The sequence below is a fragment of the Mauremys reevesii genome, linkage group 1 (assembly GCF_016161935.1).
Source record: "Mauremys reevesii isolate NIE-2019 linkage group 1, ASM1616193v1, whole genome shotgun sequence".
NCBI classification, from domain to species: Eukaryota; Metazoa; Chordata; order Testudines; family Geoemydidae; genus Mauremys; species Mauremys reevesii.
Window position 1 is genome coordinate 10,672,272 of NC_052623.1, and position 2,412 is coordinate 10,674,683.

General features: G+C 46.3%; 1 protein-coding gene across 1 annotated transcript; it reads right to left on the reverse strand.

The window, feature by feature from the left end:
• Positions 1-535: 535 nt before the first annotated feature.
• LOC120395841 (olfactory receptor 51G2-like) lies at positions 536-1,471 on the reverse strand. Its single transcript, XM_039520591.1, has one exon. It carries the CDS (start codon positions 1,469-1,471, stop codon positions 536-538), a length of 936 nt encoding a protein of 311 aa, XP_039376525.1.
• Between the last annotated feature and the right edge of the window lie 941 nt (positions 1,472-2,412).

A 2,412-nucleotide genomic window follows, 5' to 3' on the forward strand; every position in this document is an offset into this window, starting at 1 on the left:
CATCTTCCTCCTTTACTCAGGAACATCCCCACCATCTTGCTTGCTGAAGTGAGATTTGTTTCAGACTTGCCACATCCCCTATTCCCCTTTCTCCCTTGAAGCCTGACCCTGTACCCCATCTCTTCCCACTAAGCCCTGCCCCCTGCTTCTCCACTTTCCCCGATGCTCTGCCTCCCAGCCAGGCCCAAGTCAGGCCATGGTAAGAGCTGCTCCGGGAGCACAGCCTCATGTGAGGAACCCAGGACTGTCCACTTTCCCTGGCTTGTACATCCTGCGGGGTAAAATGTGGAGGGTTTGGGGCACCTCACAGACACTGTGAATCTCTGGGCAGCTCTTAATCTGGCTTCCAGACAGAAGAGGGAGCAGAGTCTTTGTTAAAGGGGAGTAGTAGGGGTGGGACCTTGGGGAAAGAGATGAGGCAAAGGGAGGAGCCTCAGGGGAAAAGGAACCAGGGTGGAATAGCTGGCCATGGCCATCACTCATGTTTTTTGTCTCCTGTGTCACAGGCGCTGGAGCTGGGTGATGAACTGACCCTTCACTTGACGAATGCCCTGATTATCCTCGCACGAAGATGTTTGCTTTTCACGCTGTACACGATTGGATTCATCAGGGGGGGAAGCTGCAGGTAGACATATCCCAGGAGAATCTTAAGTAAGTGAGAAGAGCTATTCCAGAATCTGTGGATCACAGCCAGGCCAATGTTGGGTGTGTAGAAGAGCAGGACGGCGCAGAGGTGAGAGACGCAGGTGTTCAGGGCCCTGAGGCGCTCTGCATGGGATGCGATGCTCAGCACTGTTTTGAGGATAATCACGTAAGAGAGGAAGATGAGCAGCAAGTCGAACCCCAACGTGAAGACTGTAGTAAACATGCCATAGATGGTGTTGATTGTAATATCTGAACAAGCCAAGTTCATGATGTCCTGGTGCAGGCAGTAGGAATGGGAGAGGACATTGGCTTGACAGTATCGGTGCCGCTTTAGCAGAATGGGGAATGGTAATGCTAGGGCCACCCCTCTTACTAGAGACACAAACCCCATCTTGGCTATTCTCGGCAGGGTTAAGATGGAAGTATATCTCAGTGGGTTACAGATCGCAATGAAGCGGTCAAGGGCCATCAATAAAAGCACAGAGGATTCAATTTTTGCAAGAAAGTGGATGAAGAACAGCTGGGCAAAACAGGCATTAAGGCTGATCTCCATAGAGTTAAACAAGTATATGCCCAGTATCGTCGGCATGGTGGTTATCGATAAGCTAAGGTCTGTAATGGCCAACATGGAAAGAAAAATGTACCTGGGCTCATGAAGGCTTGGATCTGTTTTTATAATGAACAGAATGACTGAGTTTCCTACTATTGAAATAACATACACTAAGCAGAAGGGGATAGAGATCCAGAGATGGACCTCTTGCAGCCCAGGTATCCCGGTGAGAAGGAACACTGCAGAGTTGAATTTGGTGTTATTGACAGCTGACATAATGGACTGGGCCATTCCAAAGAGTTTTGAAATTTCATTCCTAAAAGAAAAAAGAACAGGAGACTAGATGATATTTAATGAGACATTTTTCTGCTCTCAGTGCAACTTGAGAGACTCCCAGGAGCTTAAGGAAGATCAGCAAATACATAGTCTTGGATTTACAGCACCGATAGGAAGATAGGCACTGCCAGACTGGATCAGACCTGCAGTCCATCTAACTGAGTATCCAGTGGCCAGTTCCAGATGATACAGAGGAAGGTGGAAGAAGCCTTGCAACAGGCAGCTATGAGATAACCTGCTCCTAGGGAAAGTTTCCCCCTGACACCAACTAGTTAGACACATTTTGTGATGTAAATCTGGAAGGTTTAGATCTCTTCCAAGACTTTTTAAATCAAATCCTCACTACTGTAATTGGATTTTCTGTTTACCCATATAAACATCCAGTCCCTCTTTGAATCCTACTTTTCTCTTGGCCCTATTCATATCTTGTGGCTCTGAGTTCCGCAACCCACTTGAGCACTGTGCGATTTCATAGTTGTGACCTTCCTAAAGACACCCTTTCTGGCCCTCCACTTCTGAGTGTGGCCCATTGTATCACATGTATCACATTGTAAACACATGGCAAGTGGATGGTGAAAACAGTCATTGTATAAAGCTGTCCTGCATTGAAGTTACTTATAAACACATTTTATTGTCTCATTATATGCATATTTTTTATTTTATCCACTGCTGAGTGTTCAAATTATGCCACTGCCTCTTTGCAGTACATGGAATAAATTCTTAGGGCCAGGTTCTGAATTCCATTGCATTGACTTCAACTGTGTCACTCCAGATTTACATCTGTAAATTCTGTCAGAACCGGGCTCTATTAACTTTCCCTTACCAAAGGCTCTGAATGATACACTCTGACTCCTAAGAATCCCTGCAACAGAAGCTGAAAT